Genomic DNA, 25,018 nt, shown 5'->3' with positions numbered 1-25,018 from the left:
TCTACTTAAAACAAAAAAACATGCCAACTATGAGATTTTGATACTGGTCATTTTCACTTGAAGCCCTTTTTTTCTTCGTTTTTTTGTACACGACTACTACTGGTCTCAAAGCAGAGAAGCATTAGTCTGAATATCACCAGCAATATGGTGAAGGGATTTAATAAGTCCTGAACACTCAACACTTTGGATACAACTCAACAAAAAGTAGAGATCTCAAACAGCTTTTTATTACATTTTTCAATCAATAACAGTACAATTTAGTACAGTATCTATCTTGCATCCAGCTCACCGTGGAACACCAACAGACTGAAATGAAATACAAAAAGTGAAAAGGTACATAAGGGTGCAGAGCTCTATAATATTAATGGAAAGAGAAAAGGGAATCCATCTCAGTTGAATTGCATTTTCACTTGTGGCCACACACGAATACATCACATTTATTGTACATCATCGCAGGAAAAAAAAATTAAGGAAAAAAAAAAGGAAAAGTGAAAATATGTCACAACTTTAACAAAAGTGCTTCTGTACACAGTGAAATGTTGTCATTCAGATGTTCTGATTTTCAATTTAAGACCAAGAAAAAAGAATGTACAAAAGTTTTTAGTATGGACAGTATGTGAGGACGTTATTGTTCCATTGCGGGTGAAGACTTGAAGGAGAGAATAGAGGAATAGAATTCTCACAATGATTGTTATAATTATTACAAAAATTGGCATCAAGAGAACTGGTAAGCATCATTTACACTAAGTATGCAGTCAATATTAAGTCTTTCTCCACTCTTGCTCACTCTGGTGCATAGCGTTACCAGTATTAGTACATGATGTATGCAGAGCTTGAGCCCAAAAAAATGGCTTCTATTAAGTTCAATGAATAGGTTACTCTCCATTTCAGAAACCAAAGAAAATCTAGGATTGTTGCACCATTGAAAGCAAGTCTACAGCATGCACATCTAAATTAACTCATGGCAGACAAAATTAAATGTCTTAACTTAAAATATCAGACCATTATTTTCAGACATTGATTTGTACATTTCATTCACAGAGTTGCAACTGCAGTCCCAAGCAAAGGAAGTGTCTATTTAGTCAGGTGAGGTGTTTCACTCAAAGTGGATACTAAGAACAATCTCCCCCCATCCATATAATAAAATCCAGCCATGCCCCAATTATCTCTGCACCTACCTTGCTAGCCCGCCCTCTTTCCCACCCAAAGTCAAAAGGCATGTATAAGAATTAAGGGGGTTAACTGGATAAGTTACTCGTAATAACTCCTTTTGTACTGGAATGAGCATTCATAACTTATAGCATGTGCTTTGTTAGTTAACATAGTATTAGTTGAGAGGCAAAGCTTCTTCATGTGCAAAAGGCTGTGATGAAACAAAAACAGCTAGTATATAAATACATCATGGACATTTGGAAAGCTGCTCGTGTAATATGATCCAAGCTTTTACTTCTGCGTGTTTTCTCTCTCATCTGTCTATTATGATTTAACTGGATTAGAAAGACAAGCTGTAATTCAAACATATCTAAAACCACTAAAGAAATATGACAAAAAGAAAAGCCATCAAGAATAACAAACCATCAGAATATAATTCTTAAAAAAAAAAAAAAAAAAAAAAAGTTAAATAATTTGTACATTACACTCCAACATTTGCTTTCAAGACGCACACATTTGCATGGGATGATAGTGTTGTTGTTTTTCTCTTTCAGGGTAACATAAAATGGTCCAAGAAGGAATGCACAAGTTTCTGATTTGATACCACAGGAGATCCTTTCTTAACTAGGTGATAAACAATTGTGCTCTTCTTTGTGTAGGAAAGGCATTGGTTTCCCTTCGTTTTTGTGGTGTCCAAGTCAGTTTAAACAGTGTTGAAGAAGATGCTGTGAACATTCTGAAGTTGTAATGGTCTTCCAGTCAACTTTGGAGTTAAAAGAACATCTGGGAAACAAAGACAAATGAAATTTAGAATGTAACTAATTTACCCTGAGCTACAATTTAGTGTTAATTTAAGGCTGTTTGTGTTCATTATGAGTTCTAGGGCGGTAAGATTGTTTCAAAATGATTGATGAGGCAGCTCTGCATTACGCCGACGAGTGGAGACCGCCTCTCGGCCAATGTCAGCCCCGTGACTCTCAGGGAGAAGTGGAATAGCTGATAGATGGATGATAGTGGCCAAAGAATTCACAATGACGATATTGTCATGATATCTACTGATGATTTACAAATAATAATCCTACCAGTGAAATGAATCGTTATTTTTTTTTTATTGTGCGTTTTATCTGTTTTCTGACAAATTAAGTGCACTCACAATAAAACAAGCAGGTCTAAAGTTGGAGTGTGATCCAGAGAGTACTGTATCACATTGGAAAGAACTGTAAATTATGAACTGGTGAATTATTTGTATGATATATGTTTATCATTAACCAGATATTAATAATTTAATTTATCACTTATATAAACGTAAATACCAGTTAAGGTATTACAAGTATTACCGGTATATTACTTGTAATGCATTACCTGCAATAAAGTGATAATTAAATATAAAATAAGAACACCCCTAAGAAATACATACAATTTAAATTTCTTGGGGGTGTAATGTAATAAAAATGCTAAAAATCATACGAATAGTATTAGCAGCCGTTTATTAATATGACATCACTACGTTCACACAGCCGGCCCAAGTGGACCAAATCTGCCCCCCCCCCCCCCGTGACCCAGATCTGATTGTTTAATAACAGTGTGAACAGCACAACGTCACGTGAAATCTTTTCACTTTCATATGTGGTTCTAAACCAGATCAAGATCAGGTTTTTGTTAATGCGACCTCAGTCTGAACAGCCATGTGACCCATATCGGAATTTAATGCAGTTTTTACGTCACTCTAGATTGACATTCCTCAGAAGTTTGCACAGAAAATGGCACGAGCAGGAGTCAGTTGGCGAAACCAAATATGGAAGACTCGCTGCGATGGCGGATTTGAGTCGAGGGACAGTGAGATAGTACTTGGGTTGACATGTGACAAGCAAATCCTGAGGGGTTGTATCATAACCGGTCTGTGAACGTGTATCAGGGGAAAAGTTAAAATCGTAAACGCTCACATCTGTGGCCTCCATATTTATCACAGACTCCTTTTCCTTGTTAATTCTGTACACAATGTGCTGCGTGTCACGTCTTGTTCTCCTGCGCATGTGAGTCACATCAGAGCCACGACCGGTTTACATTGGAGTCTGATACTAGCCCCATTTTAAATTATAACGTGAAAAGCTACATAATTATTTTTGAGTCTAGAAAGAAAGTTCAAACTGAGTACTACTTGCAGTGTGAACGTAGTGTAAATGGCTGAAAATATCTTTCTGAGCTGCTCTGACACAGTAACACAACATGAGAAGATCCACTGGATGACTTTCTCTGTACAGCCTGTATATAAAACATGAAGCTTATCTAATTACTGTAAATGTAGGGCTAGAAAGTTTTGCTGATTACGCGAGTCAAAAGAAAATGACATGGTCCATTCAAGCTTACAGACGTCTCAAATATACAGACCAGCAAAAGAAAAAAAAAAGACATTTTAATGAACCCACGACTCTCTTTAACCTGTAAGGCAACAAAAGTAGAACGATCAGCACATCACCTTCGACTCCAGCCAGGAAAAAGACGAGGCTGACATGTGCAACGACAGGTATTTACCGGAAACAGCTTCAAAGAACAAATGTAGGAAAATGTGAAACAATATAAAAAAAAGAAAGAAAGGAAAAAAAATAACCTTCAGGCTTCAATTCCAGATCTTCAGAAAACTGTCCCAGGATCCCGTTGCAACGGCCATGCCATCATCAGTAACTCCCAGACAGCTAACACGGTTGTCGTGTCCAGCCAAAACACCTAGATGAAGTAACACAAATGTAACTTGGTTTGTACGAACAAGCAAACATGTTTAGATTGTCATGTTGTATATCAAGTCTGCAGGGTGGGGCTGCTGTTTGAGATCATGCTTCAACTACTTACCAGCACGGTCTGCTTTTAGTGTGTCCCACACATTACAGTTGAAGTCATCATATCCGGCCAGAAGAAGACGGCCACTCTTTGAGAATGCAACAGAGGTGATGCCACATATGATGTTGTCATGGGAGTAGATCATTAATTCCTGATCCGCACGCAGATCGAACAGCCTGCAGGTGGCATCATCCGAGCCCGTGGCAAAGGCATTGCCATTAGGGAAGAACTGAAAATGACAAAGAAAAAATCATTGCTTCACAAGTACACAAGTAGAGGAGTACACTGATAGTAAAAAGGTAAACCTATGCAAGTAGTGCTCAAGTACAGATTGGAATTCTGTGAATTACTTACACAGATGGCATTGATGTCAGACTCGTGGCCAGTGAATGTCTGTCTGCACATGCCCTCTCGGACATCCCAGAGTTTAGCAGAGGCATCACAAGCACCAGAGACGAATAACCGCGAGTCAGGGGCCAATGACAGGCTCATGACATCACCTGTATGTCCAGCAAAAGTGGTTGTCTGCTGGCCAGTCTCAATGTCCCAAAGTGCACTGCAAAATAAAACACGGTATTTAAATAGCAGTTTCTACAATTTCCTTCAAAACTGTAGTTTTCACACAAAAATGCTTGTTTAATGATTAAGCCACTGATTGTTTTTTCTTACCAAGTGGTATCTCCAGAGCTTGTAACAATCTGGTTGTCATCAAGGAAGCGACAACAGGACAGGTATCCTGATTTTCAAAGACAACAGTGTTCATTTATATGGAATTGCATGTCAAATATTTTACTAGCATTCAAACAGTGAATATTTAGTTACAGTTATTAAGAGTAAATAATTATATCTTAAATTTGGGAATGAAACATTTTTTTTAAGAATTGGGTTTATGTCTTTATTTCCCACCTCTTAGCCTCAATCTCTAGAAAGTGTACTTTGAAATATTAGTTTTTCCAGCCAATTTTGATTGCTTGTAAATACATTTAAACTAGGTTGGACCAGTGATCCACCAATTTCTTTTTAACACTTTTATATGGAACAAATGGTATGGCCTCAGACTGTTGAGAGTTCTGCAATTCATTTTGGTTCGGAATTTATTTATTTGTGTTGCAAAGAATCAAATCAATGATTCATGAATAAATGATGCCACAGTTGGAATAGAAAACAAAATGTATACCTGTATGTCCAGCGAGCTCACGGCTCACACGTACATTCCCCTCACGTGTTTTCAGGTTGTAAATGGAGCAGATGTTGTCTAAGCCACCACAGGCCACATAATTTCCTGATGGTGCATACGCGCAGGTCATGACCCAGGAAGATCGAAGTGGAATGGCATGAACCTGTAACAATGGTGAGACAAACAAACATATGTTTACACAGACAAATAAAGACTATCATTTTAGAGTTGCTAGTTTTCCTGATCCTTTACCTAAAAAGGTTAGAATTCATATTTCTTGGGAATGGGGCTTTTTCTTTGCAGTAAAAAAAAGTGATCAATGGGGCACCAAGACCTAAACCAGTGTTGACACCCAGGCCAGGTCACAGAGTGAAGCACCCATGACCCAATTATGAGGGCAAGTGAAATGAGAACAAAGAACAGACTGTGCTGCTTTGGTATGAGACAACATCCTGTATATTCACGCCCATACCCAATCCATTTTGATTGAAACATGATAGTGTACATTGGTCAATAAGCTGCTATTAGGAGCCCTCAGTCAAAAAAATGAGGCAGAAACAGTCTGTTTCCATTTGTGATTCCCTGCACACATTAAGTTATCTTGTATACAACTCTCACCTCAATCTGGCCTGCTACCTTTACAGTAGGTCTGGAGATACATTGGATGAATGACCCTTTAGTCTTTTAATTCACTTTTGGAAACATTATCCGCTGTATCAAGTTCATGTGATGTTTTTTTTCATGTTACCCCCAAAGCTTCTGCAGCAGTGTAGGACTAGTCAGAAAATAAATCTCTCTAATTTTCTGCCTGTGGTGAAGAGAGCCAAATAAACCATCAGGCACACAAATTGTGCACTACTTCCAGCCATCCCACTAACTGCACATCAGATACATCAGCCCCAAGGCAAAGACCACAAATACTTCCTCACTTTCTCTGATATGCAACTACTCTGATTCGTATCAAAATGAATGCAGTTAGTCTGTCATTCTGATACAAGCATAACCTCACGAGTTCCATTTAATGGTTGCATGATGAAATCTATCAAGCTGTGGGAACATTATCTTTTTTTATCATTACACTGATGTAAAGCACTTGAGACCAGGCCCACGTCATCCATTGGTATCTATTTTGCCTCAACTTATGCAGAAACAAAGTTTTTATCTACTTTTAGGTGACGATACTGACATACAGATCAAATCTCAGCCGTTACTGTAATCACTTTAATTTCACATTATAGGACAGATAATCATCCATTGGTACAATACATCAAAAATACATGATGTACCTTATTTGTGGTATAGCTGTCCCAAATAATAAGTTTGCCATCTTGAGAGGCACTGACCAAGAGCCTACAAAGAGAGAGAACAGCAATTTAAACATTACCACTACATCAAAACTGCATTAACACACAATCCTTTTTTTAATCTAGAATCACAAGTGAAATAATTAGGGAAAATATATTATAAAATTACAATATTACTATTTTATATGAAAATAATAATAAATAAATAATAAAATGTAATCTTACTCTCTCACACACACACACACACAACATAAAACACAGCAAAAGACACAGGTCAAATCTCCAACCCGCCATAAACCCTTGAATTGATCTTACCTGGAGTCTGTTCCCCAATGCATGGCATAGATTTTAGCCAAATGACCCCGGAGCGTTCGTCTTGTACGCATCTGGATTCGGCCAACGGGGTCAATGCTAGCTGTGATCTGGGGAAATAAATACACAACACAGTAAGTACTCTGGTTATTTTCAAACTAAGAGATGGATCCTAGTGACTGATCCTAGCCGAACCATTACCTGTGATAGTGTAGCATCTGCGCATGCTTTCCTGGCATCCTGAAAAGAAGAAAACTCAAATATTTAGGGCAGAATTCCTGCACGTCATATCAAACTTTGTCGTCGAGTCGTAAATGTCTAGCTAGGCAACTGTATTTTATTATAATAAATAGCAGTAAGGCATATGTAAAATGAGTTTGTTACTTACTCTGATCTGATTTTTGAGCTGCTCTGCCTCTTGGCGTAACTGGTCCAGTTCACTCATTTTAATTCTGCTTTTTCAATTACCTTACTCCAGCTACAGGGGCACTTGTTGATCTAGAAAAAGAACATGGGCACTTTAATGATTCACACAAATCTTCAACATTTAAAATTCAAGCTCACATTTCAACCATAAGCAAAGTGGTTCAGAACAGAGCTTCTTTTAACGGCAGGAGGTAATTGGACCAAGACCAATTTCAGTCAACTGGTAGTCATTGACTTTTCATTTGACCAAACTATATGTAATGTCCAGTTTATGGTTCAACCTTAGGTTCCCACCTCAATGTCACAACCATAATCCTGACACACAATCTAGATCGCTAGACAAATCCTGTTAAGGCATGACTTTCCAATGATCCGAAAAGCAGTCATTATCCTGTTGACCTCAATCCCAGGTATACTCCGAATTTTAGCTGTGATCAATAAGCTACTTATATTAATACAGCTCCCTCGAGGCACATTCAAAATGCAAAGAATAAAATAAATTCTAAATATTTAAATTATGACCTGCCTGGTCCCATTATGGTATACATCAAGTTCAACAGTTGACAGTTATTATAGCAAAGCCATGAACATCACCGCTAATGCTTTTTACTTTATGTGATATTCTGTGTAAGACACTGACTTCATTTACATGGACAGTATAAAAACTGATATTTACTGTATGAAACAAAACTCCATGGAAACCCCATTTATAGAATACCTTGATCAAAATGAAAGGTGCAATAGTGAGTATGGAAATAAACAATATTTCATTTGTGTTTCATCACTAATCAGCATTTTATGATTGCCCATTTCTGCAATGTGCTGTGATAAATGTGGCCTCCCAAATTTCCCTTTCTTGATTTGAAGCAGTTCAAAATAAGTATTAAAAAAGGTATCATAATACAACAACATGGTAGTTGTGGACGGCTTCAACATACTTAATTGTTTTGAATCACGTCAACGGTTGGATCATTAGTTTGAGAACAGTGACTGGTTGTTTACTAACTCATGCTATCCTGGAAAATGGACCCTGCACTCAGGTCCATCCAATTAATTATTCAAGTGCGTCAAACAGAAGCACCCAGGAAACCAACGCTTTATCTTCCTCTTAATGTGTGTGAGTGTTTGTGAGTTTAAAATCATGCACATTTCTTGTGGTAAATCAGTAACATATAATTTCAGGCAACACACAAATATTAAAAAACCAAGACAAATATTCACACACAAGTTTAACCAAAAGAAACATCAATTAGAATTTTCCACTGATTAACAGTTATGACAAGAACCCTGTAGAATCCATTTAAAAAAAGAAATGAAAGGTAGGGATGACTTTTTTTTGGAATGTTTTAACATGACATTGAAAGAGTAAAACACAAAAACCACCTTCTTAAATACACGGTAACTTCTAAAAGGTGCAGTCAATGCAAACTGCCTTCTATGGGGCATTAATTATCTTGAATAAAAAAACGTATCAGATCTTTGCAAAGCACATGAAGCATCAAACAATGTATACAAATTAACAGATGAAGATTTAACAGAGTTTGCAAAAACTAGAGCAACATTTAGTTGGAATAACCTCGCCTTCCCAGTTACCTTACCTGCTGTGTTTCACTCAGCAGCCTATGTCACTGGAGATTTCAGGACAAGACTGAAGATCTTCTCTACCTGACTACGTTGTCCATAAGATCCTCTGATTGGCTGACCTTTCTAAACACTGATTATCCTCTTACATCCTCTTTATTAATCTAATATTAAAGGTGTCATTGAAAGTTATTATTGTGCCGTTTCAACAAGTGACAGCAGAATCCCTTTATCCCCTCGAGAACTGATATATCTTTAAGAAAACATTCTCCATTTTCTATTCTGTTGTAAAATTCATTTAAGATGATTATTCTTTTTTTATTGTATTCTACTGAATTTAATTTTCCGATAAAGTTTACAAATTCCTACAGTAACATTACATTTGGATACAACCTGTTAAGTACAGTTTTATAACAATTTATAAAATTCGACCTAGATTTAACTATAGTAATTATTAAGCTTTCATTTACAAATTCAAAGCTTTTGAGTTTAACCTCACACACACTCCTTTGGTCACTACTGAATGGGAAAGTTTTCAAAATGCTCTTCAGTTTTATTTAATTTGTTAAGACTTAACCTGGTGATAACAAGATACAAATCATTGAGTTTTTTGCCGGTTTATAAACAAAAACCTATGACTGCTATGTTTATTCTAATAGTGGAATGGCCTGGAATCGTTCTATAAACTTGAGCTTTAAATATTCCACATTCAAAAGTATTATTTCCTATTGACCTCTGTGGATGCTTACAGTTAAGGAGTTCCTCTCCCTCATCACTTCTCCTTTCCAAGCGCCTGATCACAGTCAGCTGACTGCATGATAAACAATGAGCAGTGACAAACAGCCTGGAGTTGTAGCTCACTAGCTGTTCTCAGGTCCCTTAAGTGCAGCCTGTGTCTGCTTCTTTCAAAGGTGTCTTCTACACTTTAGGTTCAAATTTTAAAAACATGTATCTCTCTTTTCTCTCTACGGTAGGTGGGTAAACGTGTGTTCTCAAAGGACAGTCAGCTTATCTGCACTGTTAAACGATGATAATGCACTGTTTCCCTGCTAAAGCTGGATCATAGAAAAAAACATAACCAGCAATATCACTGAGCAACTCCATAATCCTAAAAGCTAAAATCCTCAGTCAATGACTCTATAATCCTATCCATGTCTACTAACATAAACAGCTGGCAAAGCTCACCCAGGCATTAGAAATATGTTTTCCCAATCATAAATGGATGAGTTTAATCTCATTTCTTTTACACACAACATGCTTAGAGCAAGTGGCTGGATTTTCACATGGCCACTGAAATCCTGTGTTATTCCACCTGCTCCTTCCAGAGTTCCAGTGTGATCAGATACTGTAGAATAAGTACCACTCTTTCTCTAATACATTAAAATGAATTTATTCATAGATTTAAAAATGTCTTTGCAAATTGCATACACACAAATGGCACTAAAGTACAACCTCTAACATCAAACTACCTAGCACGAGTATTTTCTTAGTGATTTTCTGTGCACACTCAAACACAGTATTCAGTAGTTGACTTAGTTACTGTTTGCAGTACAGTGATTTGCCTTCAACAGTACCATCGTTTGCATTGCATTTGAATGGCTACCGGATAGCTGTTTAAACCAGGCTGCGCCCTCACATTTGGTTAGAAGGTTGGTCTACACAGGCTCCGCGCATATTGCTGGAGAAATCTGAGTCCAACGCGGCTCCACAGTGAGGCAGAAGTCACTGGTGATTTGGGGAAGTTAGTGTCTGACTACGTGTGATCTGGTTTCCACATTTACTGAGCGCGGGACAGTGAAGTGATAATAGCACTTGCACTGATAGAAATCTGAGAAGATGCAGCTAAACGCCATCTTGCCGTCTGCGGTCCGCTAGTTAGCTTGCTAGCAGGCTTGACAGTGAAGGCCTGCAGGCAGGGCAGAGCTGCTACTCAGGAAAGCAACATACTCATGTCGTTGGCAACAGTTTCACTGGTGATTTAAAATCGTCCCTTGAAAGCAAAGTCCGTGCATTTTGACGCCAAACCCCACATCTAGCAGCATCTACAGCCAAATGACGACCCACGGCTACTTTGGGGGAAGACTCGGCTGCTCTTCCGCAATTCCATCGAGTGCTACACAGTTAGCTTGTGAGCCGATGCTGGTTAAATAGAAACGGGTTGCTCGGCCCTGCAGAAATCCACTTACTCGCACACTAATAATCTCGTTAACGCCAACGGTGCCCGGTTGATTTGATTAGGACGTATCGGTGTGTTTCTTGGCTTCCCGACGCTTCGGTGGAGTCGAGCCTGTGGAAACTGCAAGGTCGGGCGGCGACGGCCTGTTCGACTCGAGCGAGCAGCGATGCGGGTGATTTCTCATAAACCAGATGATCCGTGAATCATCCGCCGCTTCGTAACTCGCCATTTAACCACTGGTACTAAATAAGTTTTGTCTACAATCCCTCGTTAAAAAGGCGTTGCACCGGCACTGCCGTTTCGTTGCAGGGAGGGAGCAACATGCTAACTTATTAGTTCGGCTCCTTAAAAAAAAAAAAGAAAAAAAAAAGGGTGTTAACGCGGATACGATAACTCAGGCTGACAAAAGTGTGTTCGTTAGATATGTGTACATTTAATGTGCTTATTTTAAGTTGGCTGGAAACGCTGTCTAATGTACAGTCTCCAATAAATCAATATTTACTGTTAATTTTGTTCGCGGGACGGTTATTTTTTCTTTTCCAGCCCAGCCCAGTGTTTCATCATCAACTGACAGCCACATCTTTTTAAACGCAATTCTTCAAGTGGGTCAATAAAGCGAGTCAAAACAAAAGTATTCCACCTCAACCATCGCGTTTACCTTGTGCGGAATGTGGCTGGAAACGGAGCGACGGTGCCAGTGTTTTAGGCCGAGAAGCAGCTCCGCGGGGCCATCGCTGACATGGAGCCTCGCTGCCCGACGTTTACGTTACTTCCAGCCGCTTGGCTAACGCGAGCCGCGGTTAACCCAACTCCGCCAGTAGCGTGGAGATAAGTTCAATATAAATACCAATGTTTCCCCGCAAGCGATGAGCACCGGCTCCACGGCTGCAAACAGTCCCGCAGCTTAGCTACTTGTATTCGCTTATCGATAAATAGCCAACTTACACGTTAGCTCACCGCGGCTAACTAGGGGAGCTAGCCATCGCTACCCCACCCCCGGGCAGTTGCAATTCCGCCACAATGCATCAGCTAATACCAGTAACAGACCCAGTGGAAGGTGAGGAAGTTCCAAGAGGCCGGGTTGGTTTCACCTTACCTGATTCAATTTGCGCTTGTTTCTGCGTTTGGGCATTGACCGGAAAACAAGACGGCGTAAACCTCCGATCCACGCATCAACGAACACCACAGCGCTAGCTCTCTGACTAGCTAGCCGGCTAGCGTTGGTTTTCCGAAGGAGCAGCCCTTCCCGTGCGCAGGCTACAGCTAAAGGGAGCTTGACAACCTCCGTCAACCAACCGGAGAGGGAGGAGGAAGATGGGGGGGGGATCACACCCACTAGCTATGTGCTGGAGACACCGTCCGGGCAAACGAGAAAAAAAGGGCTGAATCTTCACCGCCGCTGGAAGTCCAAAAGTCCGCCTGCTCTCTGTGACCCTCCTGCCCGTCTCAGCATCTGCCCTTTCCCTGCGATCGGTCTCCTCCGGCCATCGAACGACGAGATGGGCGCGGTGACCCTGCAGTTAGCGCCGGGAAACCCCACGCTGCAGCAGCGACAGGGAGAGAAGCATCGATCTGTGTGTGATGGTTTTATCTGCACATGGAGAAGCCTCATCGATCACTGTGATCACCGTGGAGCGCCTCTCATTCTGCCGTGTTTGTGTGTGTTTGTGTGTTTCATTAGGGTGGAATAGGAGCACGGGAGAAATGGCGTTGGTTTGTTTCCGTTCCCTCACCAAGCGGTCTGGTTGAGGGTCGTTGGTCAGTCAGGCCCCCAGCTGGGTTTAAAGTTTGAAGTGCTGTTCATTATTTCATATATAACCAACTAAAAGCAGCATCGACAATAAAGAGTGGACTCATGATGTTGTGCTACAAGACTGACAGGACTAAAAAGTCTGTCGATTTTGTTTGACATGAGACATTGTAATAAGGAAACAGCTTCAAAATTAGAGCAAAACTTATGTTAAAAAATAAAAGCACTCAAATTGATTAGAGAAATTTGTGTCTGGACCTGGATATGATGTATTCCCTCCCATGAGCCTTTGCAGCATAAAAACCAGTCTGTCGTAGACTTATTTAAATCAAACAAAGATAAGACTCCTATTTAGTTCTAAATCTGCCCCCCTTACCTGCTTTGCTTCTAAACCTTGTTACGCTATTAAGATAGACTCATGCCTAACCCCGCTGGTCGCTAACCTCTGCTGGCCCAGATGGCATACGGCTGTGGTCCACTAAACGCAATGATCCACTAAATGCAGTACTTCTTGTGCCCCGGACAAAAGTGAGCCTAAAGTGGCCCACTTGTAAAATAGCAAATGTGGCCCAAATATCCCCAAACAAACGATGGCCTTTTGTGTCAAACATGTGGCAGGATGTAATCTGGATGTGAACCTTTAGTGGCCGATGTAATAAATGGTAAATATGGCCGGAATAGTCCAAAACAAATCCGGGCCACCTTTGCCCCCTTTGGTATTGCTGTGGCTTACTCTGGCTCAGATCCGGCAAACAGGAGCGGACTGCTCAAGTGCCGTCATTCCACATGGGTTGTGGGCTGAATGTGTGGAATGTGGGTCTACTCTAATCTAAGCCAAAATAATCTTGCTATGTGGGGATGTTCCCTTGTGTCAGCTGGTGGTTAGCAGCTTATCATTAAACCAATGAGGAGGATCTTCAACAAGGGATAGTCACCGTCTTGTCCTAAAATTATTGTTTATATTTTCAAGCACCTTTCACATTAAAGGTAAGAAGTGATTGGACTTGGACTGTGGACAAGGCCAGTGTTCTATATGAACATGGGGTAATGAGTATAGCTGTGGAGGTTTGGGATGTTTGCTGATTTCTAACTGTTAACTGATACTTTAATATTCTTTTTTTATACATTTCCTTTTCGGCCTTTGTCTTGTTTTGTTCTGTGTTGTTTTATTCCCATGTATTTGTCAAGCACTTTGTATTGTTAAGTGTTAAGAAATAAAGTTTTATTATTATTAATGTTAATGTGTGGTACTGTTTCTTTGCATAGGTATATTCGGAAAACCGGCCAGTAATCACAATCTATTTAATGTGTTACAAATATATATATATACATACACTGATCTCTTTCAAAATCACCTCTCACTTAAACGCCTCACTAGTTGTGATGCGATTCCAGAAAACCATTACATCAGAATACTCATTAATTTCCCCTGAAATACCACATAATTATCATAAATTAACCATGTGCTGGGCAACAAAGTCACTTCTGCTCTTCAAGTAGTCTGTTGTGTAGACATGCACTTGTCCTTTTCTGTCGGAATTGTTTGCCAAAGTCATACAATAACTCAATAAACAATAATTAGTTAATTAAGCTGTATTTATTCAGGGCGTCTCATGGAGTTCAATAATTATTTTCACAAGAGGGACCTGGGAACCACGACATAAAGATATAACATTATAACAAACACACATCTCCCCACGACTTAAGAGGACACTACATTGACTTATATTGATTTACTGGAGAATTACTCCAACCTTACTCTACATGTCTTCCCCTTAGAATTTGTTGATTTATTTATTGGGGACTTGATTTTTTTTCCCCATAAAGAAGACCAGTTTATCCAATGTGACTGTCTAAACACATAAACGTGAGCAATACCTGGACTACATATACACAGAGTAATGAGTACAATTGAAGTAAGCTTAATGTTGCAGCCGACATAAAGTCAATGTGCAAGATTAAAGTCTCAAATGTCTTGAATTTGTTTTGTATTTCATTCAGGTGCAAGGTTCTAACTTAGAAAATAATTTGAAAGAAATTATTTCACTAAGGTTCGTGAACAGGGTCACGCCTCAGCCACACCTCCTACCACTTCCTGCTAACCTTGTTAGCTGTTCCTCTCATGTTTGTCTTTCCTTCCATTGTTTACTCACCCTCCACCATCATAATCTCATCACTCCTTGCATCTCCTCCCTCCTCCCTCCTGCATGGCCCAACACGAAGGACCCCGAAATCGAACCAAACCGAACCCACTGCTCAAAGACACACACGATACCAAACCACTCCAATCTTCTAACAATTCATTTAACAAATTAATTATACACAAAGTGCATTCACAGCTGTTTCCCGGGGCATGTCCTCAGCTTTGTAATGCTCCTGCCCTTATATTCAGCTTTGTGGGGTTGATTTAAGTCTGTCTGTGGTTCCTGCTTGAGTTTTCATCGTGGCTGAGCAAAAACAAAATACAGGATAAAAAACGTAAGATAAATTCTCTGCCACAGTTTTCCTTCGAAGGCTTACTTGGTATCTCCCTTCAAACATCGCATATGGCACAGAGAGAGTCATGGCTCTTCCCCTCGGACAACAAATGTGAAATTCTTAATGTTCCCACTGCAGTGTTGCAATAACCTCCTTATTTGGTTGCCTGCTTTCATGAGAGTCACTGTGGGACAACCAAACACCTGCTAAAGGCTAATGGCTCGCAGGAAGCTAATTGCAGGTCCCTTCAATAGGACATGTGATGGTGAGGTCACAGAAAACAGGTCTGATCATTGACATAGATTTGATATTTTGTCTTTAACCCTTTTTGGTTACTATGAGAATAAAATGATATTTTACCTAATTGAAAAGTTTACTGTTTAAAATTTTTTGGGGTTGAGAACATCATCCAAATTTTCCTCATCCATGATTAGCAACTCCATCCTCTCGGCGCCATAACAGGTCTTGAAGCAGGCGTTTGTAAACTGGGGGGAAGGATATTAGAGGAGTAGAGATGGTTAGGCTCGATTCTGCAGTAACTGTGGTCACAGAGCTCATCCTCAGCCGTGTTGGTGCTACCAGGAAAAATGGTGACTGACTGATACCAAAGGAACTTCTCAGACAAATCGATCGTTCAAATTGTTGCCATCATTGAACTCAATATGTAGTGTTTCCAAAAACATTGAACCTTCTCTTTTTTAATTATTGCATATATCTAACGGGAAAAACTGCAGCTCTATTATTTCCTCCCAGGCCACCAAGTTAACACACGAGCAGATTGCAGAGTATAAAGGAGTTTTCGAGATGTTCGATGAGGAGGGGAATGGAGACGTGACGACGAAGGAGCTGGAGAGACTGATACGTTTAATGAGGATCAATCCCACGAATAGGGAGCTGTGTCAGCCGGCCAAAGACGTGGACAAGGATGGTGAATATAAGCTTGCAATGGCTGAAACCCCCACGTGAAAATGACAATCATTAGACATAATGTACATTCAGCTAAAAGCACCGTTATACTAAGATTGGTCTTTTACTGCTGATGATTCAAGTCTGTTTTTGAGACTGTGGGGTTTTTTGTTATTGTAAGATGATGCTATTTTCGTACATGAGCAACTTCTTTAAAATGCCTTCAAGCTAAGTGCCTTGCATGTTGTCTGATCTGCATCTGGAGGTCAGGACGTTAGTTGCAGCTTCATCTGTCTAAAGTTCATCCTGAACCCAGTTAGAAATGAAAGTGCTTATTAGGTTCTTTATAGGCTATTCCCATTAACTTAAGTGATCAGATGTAAATATAACAGATGTTTAATTATTCTGATAAAGTCAAGATAAATAATCTCAAAACACATTTGAATTAACTCTCTGAAGCTCATCAGGTCTGGGTTTTTAGTTTTAATTACAGGAAGATTTAAACAGTGCCACGGGTAAATTTTCAAAGGGAATATCATCTTCAAAAATACATTATGAAAATTTTAATATGATCTAATACTGCAGCATTCTGTTAACTGAAGTGAGCCAGCTGTATCACTAGGTGGCAGTGTTTCACTGTGTGATGTATGCAGGTTGGGGTCATTGTAAAAAGAATATTGGCACAATGATCTTCTGAAAACAGTATTTAATTAAAATTTAAGGATTAAAGCCCATATCTAGCAACAAGTCAATGTTTTCTTTGTCCACTTTAAGACCAGGGTATATACTCATACACTTTATATATAGTAAACTGTTTAATCTACTTGTTTAATTAAGATGTTTGATCTATTTTATTTTCTAATTCAAATTCACAACTTTTGGTCACTTTAAAATTTCATATGAAACATGTCTTACAATATGCAGAGAATATTCAATCCTGACTTTAGTTATTATTGTTATCTCAGCATATAGAATACAGGTATTCGTATATATCTGTCTTCTTCAGAGCTAACAAAGGATTTTTAATTTCAGGTAAACAGATTTTTAACTGTGACAGCTTCTTGGGTCTGATGGCACTTTTACACTGTGACAGTTTAGACCACTGTCCCTGTTTGGCTGCCTGTCGGCGGCGCGCATTGATGGATGGTGTGAGCGGCAAGGCCCTCAAGCATACATTCTTTGTTCAAACACTCACAAACAATCTTACCCGCTCACCACGGCTCTGTATTGCAGACTAAAAGAGTCAGGGTGGGGCTGAGGGCTTTAAATATGGTGTCAGGAAATACCTGCTGCAACTGATTGGACTGATTGGCCATGTTCGGGCCAAACCATTTTCCCTTGTGTCAAAGGGGGACACTGGACATTGACATTGGACATTAATGAGTGACAATTTTAAATGTACTAGTGAAAATCACTAATCTGCTAAATGAAAGTAACATTAACATGCATGCTGTATTTTCTGATGAGTGTATTCATGGTTGGTTGGCAAAATGCTCAGTATTATAATCCCCCTGTTGATTGGGCCTGTCTAGTGGGAGGGGCCATGGGGTATATAAGGGGTGAGCTGCTGTCCTTCTGACAGTCTGCTGCATGCTGTTGCCGGAGGAGGTTGTCGGTGTTGTGCAGGGTGCTCAGCTCTCCACGGAATATCTACTGAGGTGATTATTCTATTATGTTGTAATTGAGTTTAATTTGCATTTATTTTGCTAATGGATTATTTGATTTATTGACATTGATTATTTGAAGTACCGGTATTTGATTTTGAATATGCTTTGATTTATTATAGAGAATATTTGATTATTGATTATTTGAATTGATTGAATTATTTGATTTTGGAATTGGTTTTGAATATGTTTTTATTTGACTATTTGCAGATGTTTGGGTTTTGGCCTCCTATGTATGTTGTGCACTTATTTTGACACTTTGGGAGAATAAACGTTGTTATAAACCAATTTGCAACTGTGTGCCTTGCCATCTTTGGGTTTGAAAGTCCAGTCTTTCTAAGGTTACATTACCTTCACCCGAGGCGGGGTGTGACAATTGGTGGCAGTGGTGGGATGGCAGGCCGCAGAGGTTTTAACAAGCCTGGCAGAGGCAGAGCGAGAAGTGGGTTACGATCCCAAGTGTCAGTGCTAGCAACTACAGAGGAGGCTGAAGAGGTGGCCAAACCGAGGGCCATGGCTATGGAGCTGGAAGGGGCGGCGGCCATGGCTGAGGATCGTGAAGGAGTTGGATGGAACACCGAGGAGTCTGATGAAGATGTTCAAGGATATGAGAACTTGGGGGCTAGGCCTAAGCGGGACAAAGAGGGGTCTAGAAAGGCTAGGTGGTCTGCTGAGCCACCGAGGCCTACAACAATGCCAGGTGAACCTACACTGGTTGACATGTTCAAAGACTTTTTGATTGGCCAGCAACGTAGGGAGGGTGTATTGGTCCGTGAAATTCAGCAGTTAAAAACTGCCATTACAGTGCCCAACATAACCGCCTCACCTGTTAGCCAAAATGCTTACCCTCCTCTTAACCTACCTTCTGATGGTAGTCTTCGTGTGCAGATGCCTACAGACACACAGACACACACACACACAGCCACTCCCAGATCTCAAGCTCCAACACCAAATCCCCCTCCGTCTCCGTCCAGGGATTCTTCCAACACACCGCTGCGTCCAGGTCCAAAGATGCTTCCTTTCCAAGAGGGAGAGGACATTGAGAACTTTCTTGTCCGCTTTGAGCGGATCGCTCGCACCTGGGGCTGGCCTCCGTCTGAATGGGCTTGTCGGCTCATTCCCCTCTTGACGGGTAGAGCCCTGGATGCCTACTCCGCGATGGAGGAAGACGACTCCAACGTCTACGCTAGCCTTAAAGAAGCACTCCTTGCAAAATTCGACATCTCTCCTGAGACATATAGACTTCAGTTCCGGTCGACCTACATACCTCCTGGTGAATCTCCCAAGGAGACTTATAGCAGACTCAAAGGACTTTACAGAAGATGGATCAAGCCAGAGCAGCGGTCCAAAGAGGACATCGCCGAGCTTCTCATTCTTGAGCAAATGCTTCGCATGCTTCCCGACGAAATGAAGACCTGGGTCAAGGAACATGAGCCAGAAGATGGACTTACTGCGGCTAAGCTTGCAGGCCAGTACTTGAATGCTCGCAAAGGTCTCAGAATGCCAAGGCAACAGAATACCCGAGTAGCAGCCCAAGGGGCAGCTGACGTGTCTCACAAAGGAGGTGAGCACAGAGCCATTGGTCCCGTGAGTGTTCCAGGCACCTTTGGGGAGAAGAAAGGATTCTGGAGACCGGGTCCAGTGAAGGATCTCATCTGCTACCACTGTCAACAGCCAGGGCATTGGGCCTCAGTCTGTCCTCTGAAAGGGCCCAAACTGTCCAGCTTCTGTTATGTGCCACATCCATCTCTCCCAGCTTCAGTTGTGGCACCGTTCCTAGCACCAGGTCCTGAACCTGAGCTTGAACCTGACACTGAGCCTATTATGATCCCAGCTCGTGTTAACGGTCGTCAAGTGCAAGCACTACTTGACACAGGTAGCTCTATGACACTGCTTAACCATTCCTTTGTCTTGCTTGGCAATCTTGACTATCGGCATGCCACCGCCATACAGTGTGTCCATGGTGATCAAAGAAGATATCCAGTGACTGATGTGACTGTCGACATTGAAGACCAGGCTTTCTTGCTTCGTGTGGGGGTTCTTGAAAACATGCCCCATGACATGATCTTGGGCAGGGACTTACCCATTCTCCCTGACCTTGTGCATCAGGCACGCCAGAAGCGGGTGAAGTCCAATTCAACCCCAGCCATTCAAGAGGCTTATCCAGTACTTACTCGTTCCCAGACAGCCAAGACAGGGCTGGAGCCTCTTCCTGACTTGGACCCTTCTTTATGCCAGGCTGGACAAAAGGGACCCCGGAAAAGCAAACGCCAGCGCCGCCTGGAGAAGATCCAAGGTACTCCACTGTTAGGCAATCTATCTAACTTGAAACCTGATGAAGAGTGGCAGGTACCTGAAGACATCAGAGAGCTACAAAGAGCCGATGCCTCACTGGTACCCCTACTGGCGAAGATGAAAGATGCTAACATCACCTTGCAGCCAGACCAGAGTGAGAAGTACCTCCTGGAGGATGGAGTCCTGTATACAGCAGGTCAGCCAGAGAATCGCTTGGTTGTTCCAACTTGTATTCGGCCTCTTGTACTCCATCTGGCTCATTCCATACCCTGGGCTGGTCATCTTGGGCAAGAAAAGACTCTGGCTCGAGTCAAAGCTCGCTTCTTTTGGCCTTTAATGGTCAAAGATGTCATTGAGTACTGTCAAACTTGTCCGCAGTGCCAGAAGACTTCTCCGAGACGACCTGAGAGAGCTCCACTACTACCTCTTCCTCTCATTGATGTTCCTTTCCGGAGGATTGCAATGGATATCGTCGGACCACTGGAAAAGAGCAGTGCAGGCCATGAATATATCCTTGTCCTCTGTGACTACGCAACCAGGTTTCCAGAGGCCTTCCCACTGAGGAGTATCAAGACACCTAAAATCATTAGTTCACTTGTCCAGTTCTTCTCACGAGTTGGAATTCCAGATGAGATAATTACGGACCAAGGCACAAACTTCACTTCCAAGCTTATGAAGCAGCTTCACAAACAACTTGGCATTACTGGCATTCGCACAACCCCCTATCATCCACAAACTGATGGTTTGGTGGAAAGATTTAACCAAACACTGAAGTCCATGCTACGCAAATTCGTAGGCGACACCGGTCGAGACTGGGATAAATGGCTTCCCTTTGTGCTCTTTGCTTATCGAGAGGTACCTCAAGCCTCTACCGGATTTTCGCCCTTCGAACTAATGTATGGGTTCCCTATTCAAGGTCCTTTGGATCTCTTGAAGAAATCCTGGGAGTCCAAACCACCCGTGCCACAGGGTGTGCTTTCTTATTTGCTGCAGATGCGAGACAGACTAGAACAATACCGAGCTGAGGCGAAACTGAATCTTGGAAAGGCCCAGCTGAAGCAGAAGACCTGGTATGACCAAAAAGCACGACACAGGGTGCTACGGCCAGGTCAAAAGGTCATCCTCTTGCTTCCAACCTCCAGCCATAAGTTGCTAGCCCAATGGCAAGGTCCTTACTCCGTTGCCAGACAAGTTGGACCTGTCACTTATGAGATCTCTCATCCGGACAAAGGAAAGGCATCCCAGGTATACCACATCAACCTTCTAAAGGAATGGAAGGAGAGGAAAGGATCTGTGGAAGGAACTGACGTCCAGGACAGTCCAGAACTTGTGGAAAAGGGGATGCTGGCACGGGAAGTGGGAATGGAGGATGCCGAAGAGGATACAGATCTAGCCATGCTTACTACATCACAGCAACCTGACGTGAGTCACTTGCCTGCACAACCAGCCCTTGAACTCTTGCAGGTGTGTGAGGAGTTCCCAGACCTTTTCAGTGGAAAGCCTGGGAAAACTCCATTAATCGAGCATGTCATTCGGTTAAAGAACCCTACCCCTATCCGTCAACGCCCATACAGGGTGCCTGAGCGAATGACGGAACCCCTCAACAATGAGATACAAACCATGCTGGATCTAGGAGTGATCGAACCCTCAGACAGTGAGTGGTGTAATCCCATTGTTCTTGTTCCAAAGAAAGACAACACTATACGACTCTGTAATGACCTACGAAAAGTGAATGCGGTTTCTAAATTCGATGCTTATCCTATGCCACGAATTGATGAACTCCTTGAGAAACTTGGCAAAGCTGTGTTTATTACCACCCTTGACCTGTGTAAAGGATATTGGCAAGTGCCTTTGGAGAAGGAATCAAGGGAGTACACTGCCTTCCGTGGCCCAGAGGGTCTCTATCATTACACAGTCATGCCGTTCGGACTCCATGGAGCCCCTGCCACTTTTCAGCGGCTTATGGATCGAGTTCTGCAGGGATGTGCCCAGTTTTCTGCGGCGTATCTTGATGACGTGGTGGTCTTTAGTACTTCCTGGGAAGACCATCTTATTCACCTGCATCAGATCCTGTTCCGGATCCATTCCGCTGGCCTCACACTTAACACCCAGAAATGTGAGTGGGCCAAAACGGAGGTTTGCTATCTGGGCTACCATCTCGGCAATGGCCAAATACGTCCTCAGGTGGACAAGGTGAAGGCAATCCGAGACAGTCCTAGACCACGGACAAAGAAGCAAGTCCGGTCATTCTTGGGGCTTTCTGGGTGGTACAGGAGATTTGTGCCACATTTCTCTACCATCACGGCCCCTCTTATAGATCTGACTACCAAAGCAGCCCCTAATCCAGTGAAATGGTCAGAAAGATGTGAAACTGCCTTCTCCAATGTCAAAGCCATCATGTGCTCTTCCCCGGTCTTGCAAAGTCCTGACTTTAACCAAAGATTCCTTGTTCAAGTCGATGCTTCTGGTGTGGGCCTTCGAGCCGTCCTAGCACAAGGAAAGGAGGGTGAGGAATGCCCTATTCTCTATTTGAGCCGTAAACTGCATCCCAGAGAAACTAGGTACTCTGCCATTGAAAAGGAATGTCTTGCAATCAAGTGGGCATTGGACAGCCTTCGGTATTATCTTCTTGGAAGGACCTTTGATTTGGAAACGGACCACCGGGCATTGAGCTGGATCAACTCCATGAGGGATAAGAACTCCCGTGTCACCAGATGGTACTTGGCATTACAGCCATATTGCTTCAATATTACTCACAGAGCTGGAAAAACGAACTTGCTTGCCGATTACCTGTCCCGCCTGCCTGAACTTGCAGTTCCTGGAGAGGAGGGAGGTGATGTGACAGTTTAGACCACTGTCCCTGTTTGGCTGCCTGTCGGCGGCGCGCATTGATGGATGGTGTGAGCGGCAAGGCCCTCAAGCATACATTCTTTGTTCAAACACTCACAAACAATCTTACCCGCTCACCACGGCTCTGTATTGCAGACTAAAAGAGTCAGGGTGGGGCTGAGGGCTTTAAATATGGTGTCAGGAAATACCTGCTGCAACTGATTGGACTGATTGGCCATGTTCGGGCCAAACCATTTTCCCTTGTGTCAAAGGGGGACACTGGACATTGACATTGGACATTAATGAGTGACAATTTTAAATGTACTAGTGAAAATCACTAATCTGCTAAATGAAAGTAACATTAACATGCATGCTGTATTTTCTGATGAGTGTATTCATGGTTGGTTGGCAAAATGCTCAGTATTATAATCCCCCTGTTGATTGGGCCTGTCTAGTGGGAGGGGCCATGGGGTATATAAGGGGTGAGCTGCTGTCCTTCTGACAGTCTGCTGCATGCTGTTGCCGGAGGAGGTTGTCGGTGTTGTGCAGGGTGCTCAGCTCTCCACGGAATATCTACTGAGGTGATTATTCTATTATGTTGTAATTGAGTTTAATTTGCATTTATTTTGCTAATGGATTATTTGATTTATTGACATTGATTATTTGAAGTACCGGTATTTGATTTTGAATATGCTTTGATTTATTATAGAGAATATTTGATTATTGATTATTTGAATTGATTGAATTATTTGATTTTGGAATTGGTTTTGAATATGTTTTTATTTGACTATTTGCAGATGTTTGGGTTTTGGCCTCCTATGTATGTTGTGCACTTATTTTGACACTTTGGGAGAATAAATGTTGTTATAAACCAATTTGCAACTGTGTGCCTTGCCATCTTTGGGTTTGAAAGTCCAGTCTTTCTAAGGTTACATTACCTTCACCCGAGGCGGGGTGTGACATACACCAAAGAACCAAGAACCAGGACGCTGAACTCAGAGCTGCTTTTAAAGTGTTTGATAAATATGCTAAGGGATATATTGACTGGAGCACACTCAAGTCAGAGAAACACTTTAAACAAAAAATAAGAGTAGAAATTTGTACATATATTTGAACAAAAACATAGGAACATGCCCATGTTTATGATCAGCATAGTGTTCATATTCATTTTCAATCAAATTTTTATTCCCAGGTATGTACTGACGAACGCAGGGGAACCACTTAATGAAATCGAAGCAGAGCAGATGATGAAGGAAGCTGATAAAGATGGAGAGGGAGCCATTGATTATGAAGGTCTGTTTTATATCCACATCATGAAAAGATATATAAAACCACTCTGCCTCACTACAGTTGAAAAAAAGTTAAAGGTTTTGTAAAAAATGTCCCATTCTTTGTGGTTAATTTCCTTTCGATCTATTTGGAAATGTTCTTATCAGAAGCTTATTGTAATTTATCCTCAAGATAAATATAAATTGTTATGAACCCTGCAGCAAACTCTTTTTACTTTAGCAAACTTTTGTATCTATATCTATATCTATATATGTAAATATATCGATATACGTTTTATTTGTATTCATAATTAAACCTTGACAAGGATTTACATTTTACTTTTATATTAATTAAAACACCTCCAAATACATACGAATATTCAGAAATTTGTTGTATTGAAATAGATTATAAGGAAATCTTGTGGGAATAAAGTATTATATGTTTATTTTATTTATTTCTAATTTGAACTCTTTCAGAATTTGTGGCCATGATGACCGGGGACCTGTTTAAAATGAGCTGAAGATTCATTGAGAGAAAATAACTGTCTCTTCTCTGCAGCAGTTTTCTGTTTAGGTTCAGGTGACACATGATTATGAAACAAGAAGTCTGTCACAATCACTAATCCCAGCTCTGTGAATAATTGTACAAATCCTTTACATTAAATGAATAAATAAAGTCAAAAGGGATTGGTCAGTCATGTTTCTTTAACTGTGTGTGTTTCTGATGGAGTGAATTCACTCAGTGAGGATCAGAGAAAAGACATCACAGGGTTAATATCCTCAGACCTACCACCCGGATGCAGTCATTCACATGGGTCTGACAGCATCTGGTGTGCAGGGCCATTAAATCCCATCCTCATCCCTG

The 25,018-nt window shown here is 41.4% G+C and overlaps 2 protein-coding genes across 2 annotated transcripts; one reads left to right on the top strand and one right to left on the bottom strand.

Annotated features, from left to right (window-relative positions):
- Nucleotides 1–205: 205 nt before the first annotated feature.
- Nucleotides 206–12,461, bottom strand: gnb1b (guanine nucleotide binding protein (G protein), beta polypeptide 1b). The gene is made up of 11 exons (XM_053430215.1): nucleotides 12,060–12,461; nucleotides 7,169–7,278; nucleotides 6,982–7,020; nucleotides 6,784–6,890; nucleotides 6,451–6,514; nucleotides 5,165–5,327; nucleotides 4,657–4,723; nucleotides 4,342–4,543; nucleotides 4,000–4,216; nucleotides 3,761–3,876; nucleotides 206–1,935 (listed from the first exon to the last, which is right to left on the bottom strand). Exons 2-10 carry the CDS (start codon nucleotides 7,223–7,225, stop codon nucleotides 3,770–3,772), a joined length of 1,023 nt encoding a protein of 340 aa, XP_053286190.1. The 5' UTR covers nucleotides 7,226–7,278; nucleotides 12,060–12,461; the 3' UTR covers nucleotides 206–1,935; nucleotides 3,761–3,769.
- Nucleotide 12,462: 1 nt separating this feature from the next.
- On the top strand, nucleotides 12,463–24,674 carry LOC128460897 (calglandulin). The gene is made up of 6 exons (XM_053445979.1): nucleotides 12,463–12,537; nucleotides 15,945–16,119; nucleotides 17,130–17,175; nucleotides 23,846–23,944; nucleotides 24,078–24,178; nucleotides 24,631–24,674. Exons 1-6 carry the CDS (start codon nucleotides 12,463–12,465, stop codon nucleotides 24,672–24,674), a joined length of 540 nt encoding a protein of 179 aa, XP_053301954.1.
- The last annotated feature ends 344 nt before the right edge of the window (nucleotides 24,675–25,018 follow it).

Source organism: Pleuronectes platessa, chromosome 2 (assembly GCF_947347685.1).
Source record: "Pleuronectes platessa chromosome 2, fPlePla1.1, whole genome shotgun sequence".
Taxonomy (NCBI): domain Eukaryota; kingdom Metazoa; phylum Chordata; class Actinopteri; order Pleuronectiformes; family Pleuronectidae; genus Pleuronectes; species Pleuronectes platessa.
Note: the sequence above shows the minus strand (reverse complement) of the source record. Positions and strands in the feature narration are given on the sequence as shown.